Raw genomic sequence first — 24,206 nt, 5'->3', positions numbered from 1 at the left:
AGGAGCGACTCGGATGGGAAGCAGAGGCACGCTGACAAGTGTAGTGTTATTTAGCGAAATCATTCATTGTCATTTGTAGAGCGAATCGAGTGCAAGATAAATGTAGCCCAGCTTCAAATAAATACAATTAGATCTAAGTTGAAGTTTAATTTGTCGAACGCCCTCTTACAACTCCCCGCCTGCATTTAATTTGCCTGACAAAGCTATTTTCAGCTATAAAATACCATTTAAGATAGCTTTTTCGCAATTTGAACTATTTCGGAAGAATTGCTGATGATCCGAACTTTTGGGACAAGTTTTAACAACATTCTGCAATACCTTCAAGTATTTTGATGCATATAGCTGAACTAATCAATTTACAGTTGTACGTACAAAATTATTTTCATTAATAAAATTTTACTTTTAAACATGCCGTATCTTGTCGTTTTCGTGTTTGATATGAAAAGGTTCCATGAAAATGAAATAAAATTTAAATTGTTTCAAACTTTATGAGCGTTACATTTCTTAGGAAAACCACGCGTTCGTCTCGTTAAGTTATTATCTCATTTTGTTATCATGTAACAGTCTGATGGCTTATTTATTTTATTTATCTGGTGGTATAATTTGATGCTTTATGTTTACTTTTGCTTTATGTTTACTGTAAAGTATGACAAAAGCAGATAAAACGTTAGCTGGAAATGGTGGAAAACTGTTTTCCAAAGCTCGAAAGCTGCGTTGGACCTACCAGCAAAGCTTGACTGAAGAAAACAGAAACCCTCCACAAAACTCTCCAAAGTCGGAAAAGCGAGTTTCCGCTGGCCACCGGCAGCCACTAAGCTCCCCGATCGTAACTGCTTCGCCAACGGAATGAGAAACCTGTTCGCGGTTTTCTTCGCGTGTCTCTTCAGCCGAAAAGCAAGCTCTCCTACCTGTGTGGCCATTTCTTCGCGAGATGTTGGATGCGCCACCGCTTTCTCTCGATAACTATCTGCGCGTAAGGCTTTTCGCTCGCGACTCTCGTGGGCTCGGAGGTGTTGTTTCCCCGGCATCCCGCGGGCCCGGGTGGCTCGCCCGGTTTTGTTGGGCACTTTCCGCAGCATTCGCGTAGAAACGTTCGTTCCGATCGGACACACCGGTATTTCCCGGCTTGCTAGTTGGCTTGCGGAACGTTGTCGGGCTGGCGTGTGCTGGGTCGTGTTTCCCCCCAGAGACCTCCATATTTGGCGCCCGAGTGTGCGTTTTGTTTCAAACGACGCCGGTCGGGCAAACTATCCTGTTGATTGGGCAATCGATCGAAAGGTAGGAGTTAGGCAGTTACGCGATCGTTCCGAAGCAAAGTGTCGCACCGGGGTGTTTACTCAGCAGAAGTGCGTACGTGTGAGGCGAAGAAAAATAAGCTGGTTGGTGGAAAATCGAGTGGTGTCGGTGTTCCAAAAGATATTCGAAGGAAGCGTCCACGATGATCGAGCATCTCTGAGCCCCTCGAAGCCTTACGATGGCGTCACGATGAGAGTTGGGGAGAAAATTTGGGGTTTGTGCAAAAATATGGCCCTTTCGATGGCGCAACCGACGCTCGAATCGGGAAGTGCTGCAGTGAAATGGTGAAACTGGCTCGTGGTGATCGACGGTGATTAACCGCAGCGGCAGTGCAAGTGCAATATCGGCTGAAGCGTGAATGAGCCTAGTGTTTTACTCAGGCGTTCGGGTTTACTTCCGCCAAACGACTCGATACCAAAAAAAATATTGTAAAAATAAGATTATAAATAAGCCAAGAAAAGGGAAGGTGAACGAAAGCAAATCCGTCGTGTAAGCAAAGCGGTTGTGTTTGTGTGTCAAAAATGAAGTTCGTCAACAGGATCACGGTATTTCTGCTGCTGCTGCTGGCAGGCGTAACCAAACCGAATCAAGGTTAGTATCGCTCGGCATTCCCGTCGGAATTGGGGCCAGCGTGCGTGGATGTTTGCGCGCGAAACCGCGCTAAACCAGTTCTTGGTTCCCTTCGGGACGCCAAGCCATCCCGGTTCGGTCCAGTCCGGTTGGCAGTTGTAAGTGTGTCACCCGTTTTCCTTTCATCCGTGCGGGCTCAGGAAAGCGCCGACTAGACTCTAGAGCTGGAGCTCGGTGCGCAGAGGAAAAGTCCAGGGCAACAGTCGGCGTGTGCGTTTCCTGAAAATCCCGGACCGGAATCGCAAAACCCTGACCGGGCCGGGCGAGATTCCCCGAGGTGGCCGAGGAGTACTGTTATGTTTTCTCTTGGATCGTTTTTATCTTTCGTTTTCCTTTCCGGATGGGGGGATGCTGGACGACTTCCCGGGCGACCCATTTCGGGTGCGATCTCTCTAGCCCTAATGAGGTGGGCCGAGGTTGCTCCTGGTTCCGTCCCGGCACCGTTCGGAATTGCGCTACAAAATAACATCGTTTTCCGTCGTGCGTTGTTCGTTCTGCTGAAGACGCAATAAATTGTGCGTAATTAATTGCATACTGTACGCGAGTGCCCGAGGGTTGCCGACAATCATTTTCCACGTGTTTCCGTGTCCCGATTCTACATTGCGACCCTTGCACACGTGCCCTCCCTAGGTGGGAGGGTGTAAATGGAAATGGATTGCTACCATGGTTGTTTTTCTTTTCCGTTTTCGTCCTTGGAATTTTTACTGGCTGACGGCCCTCGCTTCCCGACGCCATTTCCACCGCTCTCCCTTTCGTGATGTTTTCCGGCGACGTAGATTCCTAATTTCGTTTTTCGGAAGCTCCACCTTTTTCTCGTTGCACGGAAAACGCTTGCCTTCCCACACTGGCAGCATGAAAAAGGACCGGGAAGGGAGGAAGTCAAATGTGAAAATAAAAATCCCAAACACATTTCCCCAACACCGCGGGCTGCAAGGACGATGAAGCCATTCAGGGGTCGGTTTTTCACCTACGGAAAAAAGGAAGACGAAAATGCTCGAAACAAACGATGGCAGTAATGTGGACGACACTCCGACACGAATTGTAATCAAAATAAAATGCAGAACGTGTTGTCGCTTCCGCCCGCGTTTTTATTGTCAACCTCTCCCGTGCGAGGGTGGCGTTTTCCTTCACGGGGTAAAATAATGCCGCGCTCGGATTAGTTCGCCACCAAGGAGAATCTCTTGCCTCTTTCGGTGTTTGAAAGAACAATAACTATTATCATCGAGCGAGAAATGGTGCAGCTTTGCCTGATGGATAAGTTCAATGAACCGAAGAAAAACATCCTCGCAAACCGTTTTCTTTCACCTTCTGGCTCCGGGGACCGAGAGGAGAACATTCCAGCCTCCCCGAGCCGAATCATCAACACCATCATCATCATCATTATTTAAACTTTGCACAATTCAATCGCAATCATATTACTCTGTTCGTTTGCGCGGGTCTTATCTTTCGCGCCCAATCATCGAAAAATGGACGAGTTGTTTTCTGGCACGAGGGTTGCGCCATATTTGTACGCTTAGTTCTTCCTCGTTGCCGCACGTTCCGGGCGATCGATCGATCGATAGATCGATCGCGCGATCCAGAGGCTACATTAAAGGCCCATGCTACGGGAAGTTTGGGAAACCACTCTTGGCATTCGAAGGTGAAGCCGACCGGGCGCTGGCAACCACGGGCAGGCACTATCCACTGGAAAACTAATTACTTTCTCCCGAGTGGCAACGGTCCCGCTAAAGCTCACACGTTCCATCTGCCACCTTCCGGCTCGTAACGGAACCGTTCGTAAGCTTGGCAGGGCCTGGCTTCTCTCCAGCCATCGGATCTCGTTGCTGGACTGACGTTCTTACGTTTGATTCCTCGTCAAGACCACCGGCGCAGGAAAAACACTCGGGAAGAGCGAGAAGGAGGCGTAAAAAGCGGTCCGGATGGATGCGAAGTGAATTAAAATACACACCTTCGAATTCAATTACCTCTAATCATGAAGTTTACTTTCGATCGGCTCGGTATTGGCTTTTGGCCGGAGTTGCCGTGCGGACGAAACGGTTGGGAAGAATCGAAATTACGGGTTCTTTCGAGTGTTCTGAGTTTTCCCGCATTCAGTTAAGTAAGGACTAGCATGGGACTATGCTTGCCCGGCCGAGTGGAGCTGTGAGACGTGATAAATAGTACGGTTTAATTCAGTGTATTTACGTGCTGAGGCGCTTTATTCCATCGAAATTGGACCCATGCTGGAAGGAAACGAACGTGCCACTGGGCTTGTTCTGATCTTCAACTGAAACGCATCACATGGGCCTTTACCTTTTAACGAGATTGTTTGATGAAGATTAATGAATATAGATTATTTTCGGGAGATCATTTTAAGTATATAGCATGAAATTTTATTAATCTTTTTCCCTTCAGTTTTGGTCTTTCAGTATATTTAATAAGTCGATTTTAAAATTCGATATATCTTTTCAAATATTTCTACACAAAAACTGATTATTATTTGCATGTAATCATATAATGTATTAAATTCTATTCTTTTCTATTGAATTTATGAAGAAAAGTTTACTCTAGATAAAATGAACATTGCAGAAAAAAACAGTTACTAGTGTAGTAACTTTAAGATTTACATCTATGTTTTCTTTAACACGTATTGGGTCTATGATAGAGTTGTGTAATTCCGATTGAGATTCCTGAATCTGAATAATTCTTCACTTTTTAGGGAGTCATGAATCTTTTGATGAGAGCTTCATGAATCCCAAAGGCTGGAAAGTGATGAGCTAAGAATGGGTAGGGGGATCTGCTCTTTTTTATTTGGTCGCATAATCCACGACAATGAAAGAATCCTGGAGATTCGTGACAGATAAGGTTTGAAGATTCATGAATCCGTCTGATCTGAGGTGAAAGATTCATATGAATGAATCTCGCCAAAAGATTCATTAAGCACGACACTAGTCTATAAGGGTCTTAAGTATTAAATCCGCGACAGCCGAGCGGTAGCGCCGGTTGGAAAATCGGCCCATAAGCGCCGGGGCTCACCACCTCGACGACGTGGGTTCGAATCCCAACCGAGACCGGACCCTCCCCTGCACGAGAGGAATGACTATCCACGTACAACAGGGAAACAAGTCTCGTAAGCCCTTAACGGGCAGGCATGACCAAGAGGTCGTTACGCCAAGAAGAAGAAGAAGAAGTATTAAATAATCCTCTTTTGTGTTGACTAAACAAACATGTATGATAAACGATAAGCTAAAAATATGACTATTTTGACACTATTTTATAGCGTAAAATATGACTGTAATAAGCTCTATTTATGTCTTTTAATCATAGCAAGCAAAAAATGCATATCCAGGAAGCCTTATTAGTTCCTCCACTTAGTTGATAACAAAACTAAAGCTACCGTAAAGTAACTAATTCGTTTTGGTTTCGCTCTCGACTTCACCACTTCCACTCAGCTTGAAAGTTCTGCTATGAAAATTTCGCACATCGTCAATTTTCCCTCTTCATCCTATCGAAAAGTACTCCCCGTTCTTATGCCGATGATAAAACAATCAACACATACACCGCCTAGAACGGTGCTATGCTATTACGATTGCCGAAGATGCTGCTACTGTGCCTTTTATAATGCATACCGCGGGCAAGGCGTTGAGTACAATCGGCCGTATGTGGAGTTGCTTAAAACGGCCTATCCTTTGGTGTGGGAGTTCCTTTGCGCAGAAAAGGAAACAAAAACGGCGAACGGGAATGGCGTGCAAGTAAGTTTACGTACTGTTTTTAGCGCCTGCACAGCTGCTGCGATAAATAATGGTTAAAAATAAAGTACCATAAGTACTGCCGGACTGCCTGCCGGGTCTGCCCAAAACCCACCCACCACCCGGGAGAAAGTTAAGATTGCGATGATTGATTCGCAACTCGCGAAGGCGCGCGAGAATTTCCAAGCACGATAGCGGGAAAGAGAGGATGAACGGGGCAAAACGTGCGAAAGGAAAAAGAATGAACGGTCCCGGGCGGGGTAGACAGGTGTTCATAATTACAGATATGCCGTATTGTCTTTCTCCACCCACCCATTATGCTCCGTGGCTTCTTCGAGCTTTCCATTCCCATCCGTCGCCCGATATGGTCCTTTTGTTTTACCGATTGCGAATTCTTCTCCTGGCGCGCACACATGTGTTTATGTACTGATGCCATTGTGAATTCGAGAAATCTGAACCGGTCGAAAGGTGCCTTCGCGACGACCCTCGGTGGGTTTGGTTGGGGAAGCGTGGAAAAGCCGGCTAAAAGATTTCTCTCGCTTCATCTTTCTCAAACACAGGCGCTTCAATGGTGGGTCACATACGCCACCGAGTCATACATGCAAACTGTTTCACCGGGAAAACGCAAAGCGAGCGCCCTGCAAAAAGGCAAATTTGTCACAACCCGTGCGTCCCCCCGAAGTCTGGGTTAATGAAATTCCTCATCGTCTTCACCGGCCGAGCCCGGGCCCAACGAGGAAAGCTATAATTTGGCCCATTATTAGCTCCGTTTTCGCTTCGCGAAGCGGTTTTTGCGAGCGTCTTATGCGCCCCAAAAATTGTCACTAACGAGGTGCAGATAGTGGCGATAGCGATAGTTTCGCTCGACCATACTTGCCAACTTCGCGGACGCGCGATTCCAAATTTTAATACTTCCCATTTTACAGCATTTTCCCTTGCCAGCCCACGTCCCTTGCAGTGCTCTCCGTACCCTACCTTGTTCCTTCATTTTCATTGTCAAATTACCTCTCACGCAAGCCGCACCGGCACAAACGGTCGCGCTTCTAATGTGTCTTGGCGAGGCCGCGATGGTTTCATGTTTTCGTATTTTTGTTTCAAGCGTGCCTTTTGTGTTACTTGTACCACCGCTTTGTTTTATTTTCACCGACAGTGAAGAAGTGAACGCTGAGTGCCTCCCGAAACGAAGTTACTGCTAATTAACGGATGAAAGTAAACTTCCCGCCTCCCCACCCTCGGAGCTGTCGGTGGAACTGGGTGGAAAACTGGATGATAAGTACAGTGGGAAACTTTTGAGGAAAATTTCGGTGCCAACGTGAAGCGAAATATTTTAACGCTGACGAAGTGAGATGAAGGAAAATGTGAATGAATGGTAGTGAAAAAAAGTTCTAATAATGTCTCCAATTTTCACATCTCCGATCCGATGATGGTACCATTTTCATAATTGATTTATAAATTGATGAAAGTTATTGGATAATGGGAGAAGCGAAACTAAACGGCTTTTTGTCGATTCGAGATGTCGATGTGAATTATTTTTTTTTTTTGCAGAATAATTTATGTTGTTTCAAAAGAATCCTAATCCAAGCATCATTTTATTTTTCCGTTTCAATACACCATCTTATTAAACTGGTGTACTTAAAATCATGGCTTTGCTTGATATTTGGAAACTTGCACACGATAGTAGATTCAATATCACATTGTAATGTAATATTTGTTTCGCCAAAATCCAAAATTTATTCTTGTGCTATTTATTTCATGTTTGAGAGGAAGTTTGTTTTGACTTTCGTTATAAGAGTGTTAGGAAGTTTTATGTCAGAGTCTTCAAAAGATATTCTTTCGGAGCGCTGGTCAATTTTTACGCAACATCAATTTTCATTAAATTAGGCTCTTGTCCCACATTTTTGGGCATGCGTTACACTTCAAGACGAACAAATATCAAGACGAAAAGACTCAATATGTGAATTGAAAGTCATTTTTATGATATCCGTATTTTTTTATTAAAAGACTCAGATTGAATGCCAAAACAAAATATTAACACTAGAACTACTGGACATTTTGACTGGTAAGGTACTTTTTCAATCACATTTATTTCTTAAGGCTGAAAAACTCTACCAAATGTGAATGCATAACTTTCACACATCCAATGGAATGTTAATTTTTATGTATTCAACAATAAAATTTTTTAGTGGCAAAAAAAAAGTTCAAGTGGTAAAGAGGTGAAAATGTTATTTATTATGTATCCAAGCTAATTTGTATAAATATAAACGTATTGCATGTTACTAGTTTTAAGTTTAATAAAACATCTTGTTCTTTGCGAAAGCTTGTAAATACTTTTAGAAAAACTGACGTCACAAAAACACGATATCAATTCAAGCCAATAAAATTCATCTATTAAAATGTAGGCTTTCTCAAATAATTGAATTAATACACATCATATAAGATAATTTGCACACTTAATGAGATGACCACCAAACATAGTGTTTTTTTTTATACTTCAGTACATGTATGACTGAACCGAAAGTTTCACGCGTTAGGAATTATTACTCATAAGTGTTGTAAAAAAAAGTTCAAACGTATAATTCTGTTTCTCGCACGGTTTCTGCAATATGCAGAGAGAAAACATGCTTTAATGGATTAGTTCATGGCGAAAAGTCGCACTTTCCTGCGAACCGCGGCTCATTATACTTTTCTTCCCGGTTAAGAGGTTCCATGCGGTCGGTTCACTCGGTGGAGACACTGGTACTCAGTAATGACGCCAAATCGTCAGCAGCGTCCACCTCGACTTGCTTCTCTGGACGCTTTCGAAAATCCCCAGTCCCAAACGACAACCGTCCAGTGTGTTTCTTTGACCGCACCGTCAAACGTTCGACTCCGAGCTCCCGCGTGTCTTCCCACGTGTAAGCAATTTACGACTCTCAGTCTCCTCGAACAACATTCCACAGACGTCCTGCACTAACGCTCTCGCTTCAGTCTCGTCCTTCAACCTAGCCCATTGGACTGTCGGGTGGCTGAAACATACAGAACGGTACAGAAACCCCAGTGAACCCGATACCAAACTACGCGCGACCACTTCTGGTGACAAATGGACACACATCGTCGTCATCCTCTTCGTCGGGGTTGTCTTTGTTGTTGTTGTTGGGCCAAGCGAAAGGAAAAGTGGCTCTAAACACACGCGACGCACTCTCGCCATCGCGAGATATTCGTTATGACCACTGCAAACCCTGTTGGCCGGTGGCGAAACTCCCGGTGGGAAAGGCGCAAAATTAAAACCCACTTCCTCATTCTGAACATTGCCGGGTGTCTGCGCGACTCTCAGCGTGCCGAGCAAGGCCTTCTGCTACGCTTCGCCCAGCGCCTTCCACACCTGAGAACTGGGTTAAATTTATGTACATAACGAAATTTGTAATAAACCTCCGACCTCGGTGCGTGGATTATGTGTTTTTGGCTTTCTACCGTCTGCCATTCCGAAAACCGGGGATTCAAATCCTCTAACGAACCCGCGCCCGTTAAGAGACTGGCGGGTATAGATCATAAAAAGGCGCGATTGATGGTAACGCGAGTAAGGGGGTTAGCTCAAGCCCGTTTGAAATGAGAAAGAAAGAGTTATAATAAAAACATCCAACCAACGACCAATGTAATCGAGGTGTTCCGACCGGACCGCCAGCCGTTTGAAGCTGAGCTTGTGAGAAGAAAAAATAAGTGGTTTGTAGCACCTCGCAAAAGTGCCGGTGAAATATTCCACTACATTAACACCGACCGTTGTTGCCGGTGTGAACGATGATCGCTATTTGCCAGAAGGGCCTTGATGGTGGCATCACTTTTTTCTTCACTTCCGATTCGTCAATATTTTTCATTCCCACCTCTTTAATCGCGCCCGAGCAACAAGGGGAATCTGCTCTTCAGAACGAAGGGTAACGCCATTCGTTCGAGTGCATTCGCCATCATTACCACGATTAGCCGATGATATACGGTGGCGATGAATGGAACGGATTTTCCCGCCGTTCCTCCGTTCTTCGTTCTACCGGAAGACCGGACGATATTTCATTCCACTCCCGATTAGGCAGCTCTCCGCGGCAAAGAGGCTGAGAAGGAGAAAAACACACAAAATATGCACGTTACGTTTCGGTAACGATTTCCTTCCATCATCGGAACGAATTAGTGAGATGAGTCTGTTATGCTTTTTTGTATTTGTTTCTATTACGATGACCGATGGCATGCGGGGAAAGACTGCAGAGGCTGGGACAGAGGTTTCCGAGCATTCTCGTGCTAGTTGAATCAACAGGCCCAACAGATCCGGCTGCCAATGGGTTCGTTTTTCTCGAGCTTTCCTTCTCCCTCCAAGAAGCGACCTCGCTGACCGGCTTTTCCGCAGTTCAAGCGTTTAGGCCGAAGGGAGATGCCAGTGCCACACCTCACGGGTGGGACCGTTAGTGTGATGATTCGTAATGTTCGTACTGATTTTTCTTTCGCTCGCCATCCCGTGCGCATGCAGCAATCCAGCATCATTCCCCCGTGACCTACATCGAATGAATGAAAAGAAGTGGAAAAAGAAAATCCACTGCTCAGTTATCGTCAGGCCCTTCGGATGTCTTCGAGCCCTTCGATGAGTCAAGCGAATAGCAAAGAAAAAAAACGATAGCTCGGAATGTAAGCACATTCGCTCATTTATTTCACATCTTCTCATCCTCTTTTGGGGGGAAATTCATCATCCCTCGAGGCAGTTTTCCACACGAGTGTGCCAAGAACGTTTGCTGCTGCTAAGGATGCAAAGTTGCGCTCATTTACTTTTCGCAAGAGTTTTTTCAGTTCTTTTTCTATTTTTTTGTTTTGCTCTACCGCGTTGGTGTACCGGAAAGACATTGTAATTAAAGCACGGAAACAGTTGAAAGGATGCAAAAAACAGGTACGTGAAGCAACAAACTTTCGAGTCACTGTATTTAAGGCAAGGTTATCTTCGGAATGATGGCGTAAATGCTGCTGGTCGGCCAGCATTTCCATCTGCCTTTTCCCTATGCTTAATGGATTCACAATAACGAGGCGAGCACAATTTCGCTTCAGTTTGATGTTCACTCAAATTCACTAATATGGACAAGATAGAGGAAGAAACAAGAGAACTTTATTTGATAGAGCTTCCTTTTTATTGAGCTATTTAATGAAAGACAAACATACAGCTGTATAAACAATAAGTAACTATATAATACATGATACATTTTTAAACATAAATTAACAAGGTAAAAAGAATTTCTTTGTTTGATTTTCCCTCAAACTATGAATAGTTTTAGTACCTTTGCTATTTTAAAACTGCATGTTATCAAAATGGTGAACTAATTCGGATTTGTACTTACTAGATTCGAAAATTTATTAAGTAGTATTTACTTCAAACGAAAACTTTATTCCTTTTTTCTGATTTCCAAAACATGTGTTTTGAGTATACAAAATACAAGACAAGTATTGGTTACATTTTCTTTAACAGATGAATGCAAAACACAATCGTCTTAGCAATTGGTTGAACATCTCAAAACCGTGCTGGAGCAACAAAGTAATAATACTCGCTTCCAACTGAACCACGCCATGAAAGGACATCATAGATGCTCATACAAACGAATATCGATAGCAATTTATGCTTTCCACTTGTGCAAAGAAGGAATCGATTGTTGCAGTTGAGTTCTTTTGTCGAATTTTCTTGTCATCAGTCAAAGGCATATGGGTAAAAAAAAGGAAAAAATAGTTCCACCACACGGTGCGCATAGAAGACAATTCCGAAAGCTGACACCACCCATCTACACTTATTGCGGGGATTTTTCGGACGAAAAAGTGGCAAATTGCACGACAAAATGAAAAGGAACATGTGGGAACACACAAAACACAGTGGAAGAAGGATTTTGAACGATACTAGACACCGCATCAGCCGTCGGAAGGCATATGCTGTTGGCGCGAATTGCACTTATATAGAAGCGTACTCGCTTTCGGTTAATGATGTTTGAAAATGCATCCAGCTTGATGATGAAGGCGTATGCAAACGAAACGAACAAAGTGACGAAACAGGACTACGCAGAAGTACATTCCGAAAATCCCGTTGAAAAAACGATATCCTTTTCAAAGAGACGAACTGGAAACACACAACACAGAGTGGATCCATAAAAGCGCCGTCAACCGACTGTATGTATATTCAAGATTTGGTCTTCTGCCTTATTCTGGCCTCGCCTTTACTCCAACAGCAGATAACACCAGAACCGTCAAGTGCGACAAAAATGGGAGGATTTGTCTCCGATCCGGTCCGGCCACTTGATGGGGTTTTCTTTCCGCTTTGCTCCTGTGCCCGACTTTAGTCTCTGTTGTGGAACGCGAGACTTGCAACCGAACAGAACGTACTGGGACAAATGGGACACACGAGAAATGTCAGCAGCTCGAAGCCAGAGATGCGATTCGGTTGAAGTGTTCTTCCGTGAGGGCGGTGTGCGGAAGCTTTTGCATTTCGAATGTCGAAACATGCTTGTGGGTTAAATGTACCGCACGGAGTGTGCTACAAAGAAAACCTTTGTGTCGAAAGATTACCGCCTTTCTCGTTGAGAAATAAATCCGGTTATGTCACGCTTTAGGGACGATGGCCAATTGTGCTTGTGCGGTCCGGAAGAAAGAAGATATCGGAGCGCCTTGCGATGTCATTCGTAGTCCAGCATGATCTGACACCGTGGGAGTGCCTGCCGCAGCTGCTCGATGTCGTCGTAGTGGATCGGGTGGAAACCGGACTGTTTGTGGAACAGGGAGCACCCGTCGAAGCAGAGCATCCGCAGCCGGCTTAGTTTGGCCGGGAGTTCGTCCATTAGAATCGTCTCTAGGTTGCACGAGACGAATATTAACTTCTGGATGCGATTGGTGGGGCTGAGTAGCCTTAGGACGTCCACTGGTAGGGCAACGCCGGCCAGCTCTAGGGCAAGTAGGTGTGGGAAACGATCGAGCCAACCGAAGATAACCTCCGCTTGGATGGAGCGTGCCGTGAAGTGTAGGCAGAGCCGAGTGACACTAGTGATGTTTTGCGTGATAAAGTCCATGGTGCGCGGTGCGTCCGTGCCGGTCGAGTGGATGAAGAACCGCTTCAGATTGTTCACGCGAAAGTAATGGCACGATTCGTCCGTCACCTTGATCAGTGAGAGGTTCTCGAGGTTGGGCAGATCGATCGGTGGAGCGGGCGGTTTGACGTACGGGTAGTAGTCGCTGATCAGTAGAAGTTTGAGGCACCGCAACGAAGACAACGGCTCGAGAGCCCGCGGGTTGACGATGTTCATCTCGGCGATGACCAGGTCGACCAGCTCGATGGCGTACTCGCAGATCGCTCCCAGCATCGACTCCTTCAGGCCCATCCCGAGCGGGATGTATTTGGCGCGCGTGTCGATGATCTGTAGCTTGCGGCCCCGGAGCAACCGCTCGGACACGCACGACTCGATCCGAAAGTCGGCCATGTTGAAGTACAGCGACTCGGCGCAGTGCGCCAGCAGCCGTATCATCAGCTTGACGACGCGCAACCGGGCGTCCGTTAGCGGACTGCCAAGGTTGGCCCGCAGCACCACGCTGTAGTACTCGCGCTCGCTCGACTCCAACAGCTGAACCATCTGTTTCAGCTTCGGTAGCGACTGGTCGAGGTTCAGCAGCAGCCGGAAGCGATGGATGTACACCTCGGAGAAGATGATGGCATTCCAGCGCCGACAGACGGTGGCCGCATTCTTGACGTCCCGCAGTGGAAGGTAGTCGAAAATTTCGCACATCAGCTGCGGAGGAGTGTGAAAAACAAACAAACAAACAATCACGGCTGTCAGTGATCGCAAGACGCAAACGAGACGTCATCTGATGTCGGTGACTTACTTCGAACGGAAGATCATCGAAATGAAGATCACTTTCGCACATTTTGGTTATGCAGAGGTTTTGAACACTGTTTCTACTCATCGTGTGAAACATTCCGGATGTCTGGATCAAAATATCACGTCACACAATCGCCTTTGCCATACGATCTTAAGCTAAGAAAACTCCGAGAAACTACCACATCGCGTCGGTCCAACAATAAGTGCGTCAATGTCAAGTTCACTTGACACCAGCTGAGAACTCACGTAACCGCAATACACTGATTGCTATCTAAAGCGCATGCCTACCGCCACGGTGCATCTTATGTTTGCAAATAAAGGCCTCTGTGCCAACGATGTTCGAGGATTTGCTGGGGAAAAGCACCATGGGGACAGGGGGGGCACGGTCGGTCTGTCAGGGTTATTTTTATTTCCCTACCGCATGGCACAATACTTGCAACCATGGCTACCGTTCTTGGTTTGTAAACAGATGAACGTGATCAACAAAAGCGAGATGACACACATACTCGAAGATACGTAGGAAATGGACGTGGAATACATGTTGGAATCACATAGAAAAACTTTCTATCAATCCGGTTCAAACTGATTTTTATTACGCAGGTGAAGTCCTAATGAATCGCGTACATAACCGTACAGTAATTACCAATGCCAACAGTTCCTTCTTAGTAAACATTTCCAACTTAGTATTCATCACACAATCTATTTGGTACTCATATGAGAGACTAAAACTTCGATTTCATTATTTTAAAGGAGCTACAAATTTGAATATGTTCTTCATGTAGAATGAAGATCTATCTCCTAGGTGGATCACAATATTGAAAATCTAAACTAAAGTTATGCTTTGTTGAAATGAAATAATTTGAGAAAATGCACAGGTGAAATTAAACACCATTAAACACATGTTGAAAAGTTATAATACGAGAATAGAAAATATCTCAGAAAATGTAAGTTGATTAGTCCTTTAACAACATATTATTGCCCTAAAATTCACAGCGATTTACTGGGTGCGAACATGTGTATTGCGGTCTAGCTTAGTAGAAAATCTCGCATATATGTAACGTCTAATTGTTCTGGATTATAAAATTTATGCGCCACTTTAAAACACAAAAGTTCATTTTACATCATATAAATTCATCCTCTATCGGAAGGGACTGTTTCCCCAAGACAGCTTCTCCTGCACCGTGCGCTCCTAGACTGGACACCGAAAACAGATGCCAAGCTGAACATAAAAATGGACCGCAGGAAAAAACACTTACGAAAAACTTGTGCCCATGAATCCTGATGAAAGCGAAGCACGCCAACGACGGTCGCCAGTGGTATAGAGTGCGGGGAACGATTTACATTGATTTCCTCCGACAATTCTTCCGCAGACAAATGGGACCGGTACTTTTCCGGGGGATGGTGGGATTTGGGTTTTCCGGTTCATTTCCCAGCTCCTTGCTGGTAGCGCACGGGGGACACGCTTTGTCGGATTGGAAGGACAATCTTTGTCAATTCACCGGAGCAATCATGTTCATTGTTCCGTGACGGCTGGCGTGATGTACGCCGATTTGCGAAGTATCCTATCATGTAGCATTTTAAGCTCTAGCATTATTCCAAATGATGACCATTTTCCTTTTCATTGTCGTATCTTGTTTAATACAACTTGTTTTATCAAACGGATGGTTAGATACTCAGGAAAAATTGTAGCTCACAAGGACTTGTTTAACCATATTCGAGTTCTTCCGAGGCAATGGGGGAAGGCATATTTTATCTTTATTTTAAATAGTCCTGCAAAAACCAAGTGTAAGTGTGTTATGGCAGCGTATGTTTAACATTTGGTTAAGCGAGAAAAAACGATTTCGAATCCAAATGAAGCTGTTATTCATTCAACTGCAAATTTAACATTTCCGCTGCTATTTCGAACGGCATCACATTTCTGTTTTCATGTTATGTGATGCTCAGTCACCGCTTCGAAGATTATTAAATATACATTTCAAACAAAACGGTCTGACTTTATCATGACCACGCTTCCGGTTCGCTTCCAAATTGCTCCATCAGTTCGCTAATCCATCCCGAAAAAAAGCGATACCCAACTATTCGGCACGCATTTTTGCATCCTCTAACTAATCACTTATGTGATCGATCGAAACTCAACGATTATCGACTATCGTTGGTCTGATGCAATCCGTATTGGATGCGGCAGTGTCGAGGTGTATGCTTTTTTCTCTCGTACGCGTACCTTTTCCTTCTCGGTCACACATTATCGACGTTTATGCCTCTTTCCCCGTTCATAGATCCGGTAATCGATTCCAAATATGCTCCATTGGATCCACGATGATCGCACACCGCAGTTTCATCCTGGGTGCGAGGTGTTGTTTAAATAATTGTGCAATACGCTGCCGGCCTGTTGATTTAACCTACTGGTAGGGTTTTTCAAGATGCGATACGCATTAAATGGATAGTCGCGAAATATTGAACCACAACCAAGACGCGGGTGCGACGGTGCAACGGTGAAAGTGAGGACGGACTGGAATGGGTGAAAGGAAATCGGCCTGTCGTATTTTAACGCGATTTTCAGAGGATCTAACAGCAGACATAATGCCGCAAAACAAACAGCACATGTAGGGAAAGGAAGAGAGAAAAGACAACGTGGTAGCGAACCGAAAATGCCAAATACCACCCGATCTTGTACGCGACAGCGAAATGCCAAGCGAATGCTGAAAACAAAGCGAAACAAATCGAATCCGAGCCAAAGCCCATCACGTCACACGGAAAGCCGCAGCTTACGGTGCCGCCCATCGGAAAATGGGAGGGTTTTCCACCTGGGATGGGCGGCGGGGTTGGGGAAAAACAAACAAACAAAAAATTATGATTTCACACTTGACCGGCTACGTGCGAGCTGATTTTCGAGTTTGTTTTTCCCCTCCCCTCCCGTGGCAGGCTGGCACACAACAGTAAAATGCACCCTACTCGCCACCTTTCTCCTTTCGTCCTTCGATTGATTTTATTTTCTTCATCATCCCCTCATTTTCCCGATGTTATTGTTATGCCATCGCAATCGCTCGGTACGATCGCGCTTGATCGCGTATGGGAAGGAAACCCGTTCGGAACCGGCAGCGCAGCCGGGGGGTCGGCCGGAGGAAATTATTGTTTAACGTGAGTTTTAAGATGCACGTGACGATTGGACTGAATCGCTATCGATCGATCCGTTTACATCATACGGCACAGCGTCATGTGGGGAAAATTAAGTAATGATTCCTTCCCTTCGCGGCATTGTGCCGTTTGGCTGTGTGTGCGTGTGTATTACGTGACGAGAGCTATGCTTGGATGAAAACTAACTAACTTCACCGGGTTCCGGCATATTTCTTCCTTAGTACTGGGCTCGTTTGGTTTTGTCAAATCAACGATAAGGAAACCCCAATCTAGCTACAAACCGGTTCAAGGCCGGGAATTGAAATCTTTATTGACGAAAATCCGAAGCAAAGCCTTTTTTCGTTCTCTTTTATATAGTTTTTCGACATTTTAGACACTTAGTCTTTCACCGAATGAATTTACTGGCAGTCTAACTTGTTTACCCTTTTAGATTGGAGACATCAAAAGTCACATGTGATGTGTAAGAGTTTTCCCGCTGTAGTTAGTTTCTACACCACACGTATTGGCTTCTGCCAAAAATACAATAAACAATCTATTGTCCAAAGTTTGCTACACACTTTGCTATTGCATTACGGAACTATGTGATGTTTCGCTTAACCTTATTTTTAAAGTTTCTTGTGTTCATTGCACTTCTATCGCTTTAAATCTGTCGTTTCATTCAAACGTAGGCTGAGAACATTCGTATCAAATTTTCATCTCGGCTCATTTCTGTTTCGCCATTAGATAAAAAGAACAATTACAACTAAGAAATATGTTTAAAACTATTTGTTATTTATACATGAAAACAAGTCTAACGAAAATATTCTTAAGCAAGGTAATATGTGCCAATTTGCACATTTTCAAATAACACTTTTGAGTTCAAATAGAATTATAACAAATTATTGAAAATTAAAACCAGAAAATAGGCATGACAGCGACGGCAGGAGGAGAAAGAATACGCTTTAAATTGGTTTCGCTAGATACGGATGTTGTCGAAAAAATTATTTGATGTTCTAAATTAATTAAAAAGGGCTGCTATTATTATAAACGTGTAAGAAGCAATGATGAAAATAATGAATTTGTATCTGAATGAAAGACACCACATCTTCTTCTTTTTCTTCTTCTTGGCTTCAGTTAGAAAATGTGTATGAAAGAGTTTTCGATACACTCATCTAAGGAAAAGGTATAAAGAATTTTTAATTAGTTTAATTTGCCAGCCCTAGAAAGTATTGTCAACAATACAATGGGATAGATAGGATCAATCAATCATAATCAATGACATCCACATACTACACCCATATGAAAATAAGGCACCTGCATCATAAAGTTTCAATTTCCAACGAATCCATTACTATAAAATACCACACACTACCTAACAGATTTTGATCAATAGTTTCAACGAAGTTTATGACACTCACATCTAGTTTCAATGCATGATGTGCTTCAAACATGGATCAACCGTTTTGAATTGTTTGATCTACGTTAAATTAACGAGCTTAGTGCAGGAGTTCTCTGTAAATTAAAGTCCTCTTAGCTAGATGCTCCTAATTTCGTCGAACGTTTAAAACAATCAATTTTGAAGGTTAGTCAGGGAGATTATTGAAATAATCCCAAAAGGGGTTGTTTTCAACAAAAAAAAGCCTTCAAACCAACAGCCATTTGGGCAAGCTAATCAGCTTTATGGATGAAAGAGGGGCTTCAAGTCAATCAAAAACAAAAACAAGAGTACGCGATTGTGTGCGTGTGTGCGATCCTGTGCGACGCCAGCATCCATCGAAAACCCCAACCGCACCCGTAAAAGAACCCCAATCGGTCGATCGGTCTGGGGCAAATATAATGGGAAAAATGGGAAACTGGGAAAATGGGCGAAGATGGTTTCGATCAACGCTCGCACCGGAATACCGTTTCCAGCGGCAATCGACCGATTGGAGGGCGTACTGGAAGAATCCAAGCAGTTTTTAGGGCGCTTTCCAGCTTCTGCTCGTAATCGATAAAAAAAATGGATACATACAGAGCATGGGTACGCACCGCAATCGATTACAACTGAGCGGATTTTCCGAGCACGGCATCAATCCACAAATTCTTGATCGCCGTTTTAATCGACCAACAGTTTGTATTTTCGCCATGACATTTGATTTCACTGTCCGCGTATCGAAACCGGAACAGATTGTACTTTATCATCGTCGGTGTTACGACGAAACGGGATTTATATCCATCGCCTTTAGTATTCTCTTAACATTAAGCCGTAATCCTTTACTTTGGGAAAATTAAAGCCCAACAGGTGCCCCACTCCGAGCAAGGTCAATCGTTTCATCTTGTTTTCAAGGATTAACGTGAGTGATTTGAACCTGAACGATAAAAAAAACATATCTCCATCGTCCATTAACACAACCCACGCATGCTTGGGGTTAACTGTTTAATCGGTCGATTAATGTACGCTTGTCATCGTGGCATGGCAAATTTTCCGTCGCGAACCACTTCAACACTCTGTCTGGACTGTCGGTACGTTTGTTAACATATCTGGGTCTTGTTTTCCCTTCGTTTCTCATTCCATTTAAAAACCTCTTTCCATTAACCGAGTCGGGGCTATGTCAACCTTGGTCCGACCCGGTTGGCGAACACTTGACAATTTTCAACCAGCGCCTAAGATCCTCCAGCTTCGTCCCCACTTACCCTAATTTTTTCTCGAACTGTATGGGAAGATGCGGTGACGGAGAAGGGGGATTCAAAAAAACTCAATTGCTGTTTGTGATTCCCCCCGGGTGTCGTTGCGAGTGCCTACTGTTTGCATTTTAATACACCACCATGGTCGGGTCACTAATTTGTTGATGCTGCGGATGGCCAACGAACGAAGGTTCGTCATCTTTTGCCTTCGCCTCATCGCCGGGTGGATTTATTCCACCATATTTGCTGAACAAAGCGGCGAGCGCTGGACGGAGGGACGTGGAGCAAAACGTAATAAAAATTGGACCAAACAGCAGCATCCCAGGCACGGCCATCCAAAACCTGGGGCACTTAAGCTCTAATGTTTGCCCATCACAACAAAAACTGGACTACCTTTAATTCATGATGTCCCCTCGCCCACTTGCCGGTCGGATTCGTGCCGTAAATCATGTCCGGACTTCGGGGAAACACAAACATATAAAAAATACTTCCACTTGCGGGGGAGGTGTGGGAGGCTACACGAAAGGTTCGTTAAATGTTTTAACAACCTTCCACCCTACCACCACCAAGTTGGATAACCTCTCCCCAGGGCTGGCGGGGGTGTCCTTTAATTGAACATGCCCCCGGGCGCTTTATGACAATCCAATACTTGGATGGACAGTTTTCGAAGCCGAGTGTGCTGTCATTCCTCTTTGAAGAGTGTTTTTTCTTGCTCTCGTTAGATCATTGAATTAAAAACTGCTCAACAAGTTGAATTGAATAATGGTGCACGTTAAATGGAACCGATGACGGGAAAACAAACGTTTTAATCGAAGGATAAATCAATCGGACGAGACAAAGCATGAAGTAGATTTTAAGTTTGCTGAAGGTGTTTTGAAGAGTGATGTTTAATTAGTTTCTATGTTCACTATTTTCTTTATATGTTTAATGAATGCTTTCAGAGGGAATATAAATTTTTCATGTTTTGTTGTAAGTTAATTACTGACTAAATTGAGTTTACCGGGACAATAGGACCATTATATTCCATTGACAGTTTACATTTTATATTTTTCAAACTAGAGCTAAGATTACAAAAAGTTTTTCTAATTATCTTTTTTTATAGTGAAATTTTGTTTAATATAGCAAAAAATTTGTTGCTTTGCACGTTTAAGGATTGGAATGTACTGTATGCACTCTTCAGCTATATTATACAAAGGACAACATGTTTATCTTTTAATTAATGTTTGGATGTAGAAGCTGTTTATTAATGTAACGAATTTTTTAAGTTAAGTGTAGTATAAAGCTTCTAGATCTTGCAACAAAGGCTTTGCTATTCTTTGATAATTCGGAAAGCACTGAGTGGTTTCATGAAGCATGGTTACAGTTGTTTCACAACATCGATAAGAATCCAACATGTTCAACCACAGTTCAACATTGGAGATTAAGATGGAAATAACTGTATATGCTTTCTTGAGATAAAAAATAGAGAAAAATAAACTAGAATTCCTTTAATAACGTATCTTTTCAGCAAAGGTTTTGCCTTTCTTTCTAAGTTTCTTAGTTTAATCGAGAAACAATGATTTTTATCTTCAAACCAATTTAGTTCTTTGCATTCAGGTAAAATATGGTTTTATTCTCAATAACATTTCAATGTTTTATTTAATGTAATCACCACATTGCCTGTATATTCATAAGAACGAAAGTAGTTGCATTATATGCTTGCAAGTGAATATCCGCTCGAATACATCTAGTTTCTACACGTTCAAGAATGGGGTATTTAAATTATTCTGTTCAACACCAGCCTTCAATTCAATTATTCATTACCTCTCCTGGATCTACACTGTTCTTTGAGAAAGTGTCAATACACCCACCGAATTCCTGTCGCCGCATAATTTCACCATTTGGACATACTAAGTGTCTAGGTTTCCCAGGAGCTCGCCTAAATTTCCATACATTACCAAATGCAAACCACCAAATTAGTCACGAATTCACACTCGTGCATCTATCAACCGCCAAGAAAGAGTTCACTGTACCATCACGTTGGTGGTTGTTTATCTTGCCGAATAATTATGATCTATTATTTTTCCCGGTCCGTTTGTTGGTGCGCTTCATTAGCACGCGCTGGATTAAAATCTCTACAAAAAGGCAGCCGTGTAAACCGCACAATTGACACCGTAAGTAGTGCAGGTAGTGGTAACCGGGAAAGGTTAATATTTTGACACCCGCCCGACTGGTTAACCCACGCACGAAACATCAATTATGCGCACCGTGGGTCAGGTCGGTCGCGTTTTCCCACCGAAATTCACATTCATTCGCCAGGGAAGCCGGTCGAAGATTCCTCCGGAGAAAAGGAAAACTGCTCCGTGAGCTATTTTCACTTTTTCCTACCGCTGGCGTGTCTCCGATGGGTGTCTTTTGTTTTCCCTCATTTTCTCATCTCGAAGAGTTTCGCCCTCGCACTTCGGGGTGTTCGAACCCAAACGGAAGGCATGCAGTCGAAGATGATTGTTTGTCTAGAGAAGTTTAGTCAGCTGCTGGTGGCCCTGCCGGGGAGTTTGCTCTTTCTTACCCATTTTTCTTCGGCTTTCCTTTTATGCTCGACCTTTGGTTGTCCAAATATTTTTCTTTCTTTCATCTCGACCCCATCCGCGGCCTCCAGAAGCAGGTTTCTTGGGGCGTGAAACCACCGGGAGTGCCGGGTTTCCTTTGCCCCAGGAGCGTAAGCGATCTCCGGGATTTCCTTGGCATCCTTCATGCTGTGCCGGTACGTGTTTGTGTGTGTAAGTGTATGTTGTCTTTTTGTTCCGTTTATTCCAAACCACCGCGACGAAGTGTTTTCCCATTTCACTTCACCCGTCGGATGGTTTACAATCCCTTTGCTCGGTCGGTGATGTTGGCCTTTATTAATAGAGCGTAGTGAGCAGGGTAATTTCCCCGTTTTGGCAGTTCACTCCCCGGGTGACTCCATTCAGGGGATCTGCTTCCCATTCCTTTCCATTCCACTCCGTGAAGACTCCATTATGCCCTTAAACTCCACCTCACCACATGTGGTTTGAGGTTTATCGGGTTTTAATCTAAAGCTATCGGTAGCTGAAACACGCACAACACTGTTGACGCTTGAGGAGAAAGGAAAACAAAAATGAAGAAAAGTGTTTTTCATCTACGATAGCCTCACTAGGAGATCTCTTCTGTTATGAGTGTTTGTGTGTGCATGTGTTTGCATCCCATTACCTTAAAACAATAAAAACACTAGCGGGCGGGATTTTGCTTTACACATAAAAAACAAGGTGTAGACAAAAATCACAAGGTTTCATGTAAACTTTTAAAAAAGGTCTTATGTAAACTGCCGCGTAATCAATGTTTACGCAGTAGAATAATATTATTTCAATGTTATGTATTGAAGTACGAGGGTTAATCTATATTTATGGCTTTGATGGAAACATTGTGTGGTTATTGTTCTTTTTCTCCCCGTTTCCACTTAAATGGTTGAAAGTAGGTTACAAAAAGATCAAATGAACCGAAAGTTTTTTTTAGACAAATTCAACATAGAACATGGTTAATGTATACAATTACAGAAACGTTTCTTCATCTCTCCTCGTTTCGGAGCACTTTTCTTAACATTTGTTTAAAAGAACCAATATTTCAGACATAACAAGAAAATCATTTTGTTGAAAGTATATGATTGGCAATAGAAATTTTCAGACAAAAATACTCCCAAACCTTCCAACATAGAACGGTAAAAGTTTGGCTGGTTTCTGCTACTATTAACCAAATCGTAGTTTATTTCGCATTCACGCACGTTAAACTCAATCGTCGATCTTAATTTTTGAAGAGCAATCATTGCCAATATAAAAAAAACCAACACAGCCATAGACTTCCCATCAGGCACATGCGGTTCCGACGCGGAGTAAATTTGATTATTTCCTACCATACGCATCACGTTCCGGTACATTGTTTTACACCGGCAACGGACCGAGCCGAACGCGGCAACTAGGTCACACACCAGCGGCAGAACCGGGAGAAAATCTCTCCAGTAGGGAAATCCCGCCGTTCCCTGCCAAAATTGGCCGAAAAGCAGCGCCACGTTGGGCTAATGTTTCGTTTCCCCTAGAGTGTGTGCGCGTGTGTCTGTTTTTTCCATCTTTAAACCGACAAGAAAACGAGTACTAAACGCCGCCGTTACACTGCGCCGGGCGCCCGGTAGTTGGTTTTTCGGTGATGAAGAATTTTGATTGATTGCTTCGCGGGGCGTATCTGGGACGGACTGGGTAAGCCCGAGTAGCCACGCCGCGCACATGGTTCGATGGGCGGTGCAAACAAAAAATACAAGGTAGTCTTGATCGATCATGAATGTGGTCGGTCAGGAAGACGGCCATCGGGCCACTCTCGGGCGTTGGGGCGAGGGGCAAATCGGCTGCGGACGGAAGGAAGTGTGAACGAACTAATGGGTTCCCATTAATTGCCACCTGTTGCGGTGCGCCCTATAAAGGTCGGCGATCTGGATTAGCGGGAAAGTGCAAGTGGAGGCCACCTGAGGGATAGATAAACCCTGCGAAAGGGATGATGTGATGGTTTTTTCATGCCGTCATAGAACAACAAACGACACAAATAGATTGTCAATGAAGAAGAAAACGAAAGCCATAAAGATTTTAATCGTTTTGAATCAAATGAGAAAAATGAAGTAAAACCTATTTCAACTATCATTAAACATTTCATAAAATAGTTAGTATCAAAGTAAATTAGAAAATATTTAGTCCCATGGTTATCGTAGTAAATAAAATCTTTCAAAAATAATCAAAAATATTAATCAAAAAAAAAAATAAACATGAAAATTTTTTAAGATATATTTTAAGATATATTTTGACGTATATTTTTCAACATAATAAGTTCATACAACGTACAAACACATAGGCTGCATGGTTCTTTTTGATGGCTTTGATTC

At 43.6% G+C, this 24,206-nt stretch overlaps 2 protein-coding genes across 2 annotated transcripts in view; one reads left to right on the top strand and one right to left on the bottom strand.

Moving 5' to 3' along the window:
* The first annotated feature begins 1,817 nt into the window (after nt 1-1,817).
* Nucleotides 1,818-24,206, top strand: part of LOC131261501 (cadherin-89D-like) — a 38,320-nt gene continuing 15,931 nt past the window's right edge. Inside the window, exon 1 of the mRNA XM_058263556.1 lies at nt 1,818-1,887. Coding sequence (XP_058119539.1) covers nt 1,818-1,887 — 70 coding nt within the window. The remainder of the gene's footprint in view (nt 1,888-24,206) is intronic.
* LOC131261502 (uncharacterized) lies at nt 12,314-13,553 on the bottom strand. Its single transcript, XM_058263557.1, has 2 exons — nt 13,512-13,553; nt 12,314-13,417 (listed from the first exon to the last, which is right to left on the bottom strand). Exons 1-2 carry the CDS (start codon nt 13,551-13,553, stop codon nt 12,314-12,316), a joined length of 1,146 nt encoding a protein of 381 aa, XP_058119540.1.

The sequence above is a fragment of the Anopheles coustani genome, chromosome 3 (genome assembly GCF_943734705.1).
Source record: "Anopheles coustani chromosome 3, idAnoCousDA_361_x.2, whole genome shotgun sequence".
NCBI classification, from domain to species: domain Eukaryota; kingdom Metazoa; phylum Arthropoda; class Insecta; order Diptera; family Culicidae; genus Anopheles; species Anopheles coustani.
This window is presented reverse-complemented; position numbering and strand designations above follow the sequence as displayed.

Bases quoted from the DNA above. Each gene is read 5' to 3' on its own strand.
- LOC131261502 (XM_058263557.1), bottom strand. From the start codon at position 13,553: ATGTGCGAAAGTGATCTTCATTTCGATGATCTTCCGTTCGAA. The intron at 13,418-13,511 runs GTAAGTCACCGA...ACTCCTCCGCAG, and splicing joins TCGATGATCTTCCGTTCGAA to CTGATGTGCGAAATTTTCGA.